General features: G+C 38.4%; 1 protein-coding gene across 1 annotated transcript; it reads left to right on the top strand.

The window, feature by feature from the left end:
* The first annotated feature begins 1,601 nt into the window (after positions 1 to 1,601).
* On the top strand, positions 1,602 to 2,117 carry LOC113351432. Its single transcript, XM_026595418.1, has one exon. It carries the CDS (start codon positions 1,602 to 1,604, stop codon positions 2,115 to 2,117), a length of 516 nt encoding a protein of 171 aa, XP_026451203.1.

The raw sequence follows: 2,117 nt of genomic DNA, 5'->3' as shown, positions 1-2,117 counted from the left end.
GAACTACGGATGTGCTTGATCCCTTCGAACAACGGAGAGGATATGTAGGCAGCCGCTACGAGGTTCAGCACATCTCTACAAGGTTGTTCATATCGTCTAGAAAAGTTTGATTGCTGCTTGGAAGTTCATACAATCTATTCAGATGATTGCAACCTTGACAATATATTATATCGTCGGTAAGAGGTAGTTGCAGTATTAGATGTTCATACTACCTAGTGAAGAGATGGTAGTTGTTGTCTCTCTGGGATAATTCATACCATCTGAAAACTGTACAACCGACAAGAGATGATTATTACTGGTCAAGGTAATACATATCATCTTTCTAGGCTTGTGAGTTGAGCAATGGTTATTATCATGAGAGGTAACTCATATGATGTGAGAGGGATGGTTGCTGCATTTGATGGCAGTTCATACCATCGATCTAGAGGTGATTACTAACTCTTTGAGATAGTCATATCATCTGAGAAAGATTATCTGTTGAGCTTGAACATGTACTGTAAGTTGCCAGGACAGAAATGGCACTCCACCTACGGGTGGCTATCCGGAAGACCGTTTGTTTGATAACGGTGGCTGGTATCGGACTATCCTGGAATTGAATTACCGTTTGTTTGACAACGGCGCGTTCTGTCAGGCCTGAATTGGCACCCCACCTACGGTGGAAACCCTGAAGATCGTTTGTTTGATAACGGTGGCTGGTATCGGACTACTCTGGCAAGAGATATTGTATCCTCACAGTAAAATGATGAAGATCATCTGTTGGTTACGATGGCCCTTAAATCTCGGTAGTGGAATCGTTAACTAGCGACGAACATTGTTCAGTATAAGACCGAATTGGTCCGAAAGATTGGTAACGTTGGCTCCTTGAGTGGCGTATCAGAGAGACGGAGCTTTTGCAGCGGGTCGTAACTCGACCCGTTAGAAGTGAAATTTTCTGGTCCGCCACAATTTCGTACTACCAATTTTACTAATTCTCCTATACCAAAGAATCATTCATCTATTCTTCCTACTCCAGCTGAAATTCAGTCCGTACAACGACCTCAATCTGTTACTTCTCAACCAAGTAATAACTCAAATACTAGTTTTGCTAGTAAAAAACAAACATCTTTTCCTCCTTAAGAAAAAAACCTGAATCCTTATGCCAATTTCAGAGGAGAGAAGTGTAATAAATGTCATTTGTCTGGTCATACTTCTTCTTTAGAATGACGTTGAGTTCATGGACTTGTGCAAGAATCTGAACATACGCATAAGTACAATGGTTTAGTTAATGATGACTTAGAGAAGTCTGAGGAAGAGGAAGTAGATGAAGAATTAGTTGGAGAATTATACAATGAACATTTCATAGATATGATTCGACCTCTATTACTTTCCCAACCATCTTTTTCACAAAGGAACAATATTTTCAGAACAGTGTGTTTAATTAAGGGAGTTACATGTGATCTCATTATGGATAGTGGCAGCATGTATAACTATATTTCAGCAGAAGTAGTTCAAAAGATAGGATTTCCAATTACTCAACATCCTCACCCATATTTACTCACAAATGTATTATCGAATTTTCACTAAAGGGTTATGGAGATTCAGTTTTATGTGATGTTATTAACATGTATGATGCACATTTATTATTTGGAAGGCCTTGGCAGTATGATATGTATGCAATTCACAATTGTTTTGAGAATACATATACCTTTTTCAATGATGGAAAGAAGAAAACTTTAGTTCCTTCTAAATCTACAGCTATTTACAAAGAGCATAGCGATGGCAACACAAGCGCATTAGTGGCAAGCATTGTAAAACAGTTGCGAACACATTCTATTAGTTCACATGAAGAGTCTAAACCAATGATAGTCATACCAGAAAAGGTGAAACCTTTGATCAATCAGTTCCATGGTTTATTTCCGGACGAACTACAAAAATCTTTTCCTCCTTTAAGAGATTTACAACATCATATAGATTTTATTCCAGGTGCAACTAATCATGTTCATTACAGATTAAGCCCTAAGGAGCATGAGATTCTGCAAGGACAAGTGAATAATTTATTGGAGAAAGGTTTGATCAGGTTGAGTAAAATTCCTTGTGCTAGTCCAGCATTTCTTGTCGACAAAAAAGATGGAGGATAG

The sequence above is a fragment of the Papaver somniferum genome, chromosome 2 (genome assembly GCF_003573695.1).
Source record: "Papaver somniferum cultivar HN1 chromosome 2, ASM357369v1, whole genome shotgun sequence".
Lineage (NCBI taxonomy): Eukaryota > Viridiplantae > Streptophyta > Magnoliopsida > Ranunculales > Papaveraceae > Papaver > Papaver somniferum.
The sequence above is the reverse complement of the archived record's forward strand: the minus strand, read 5'-3'. Positions and strand labels throughout refer to the sequence as shown.

Excerpts from the sequence above, each read along its gene's own strand:
- LOC113351432 (XM_026595418.1), top strand. The coding sequence starts at position 1,602 with ATGTATGATGCACATTTATTATTTGGAAGGCCTTGGCAGTATGATATG.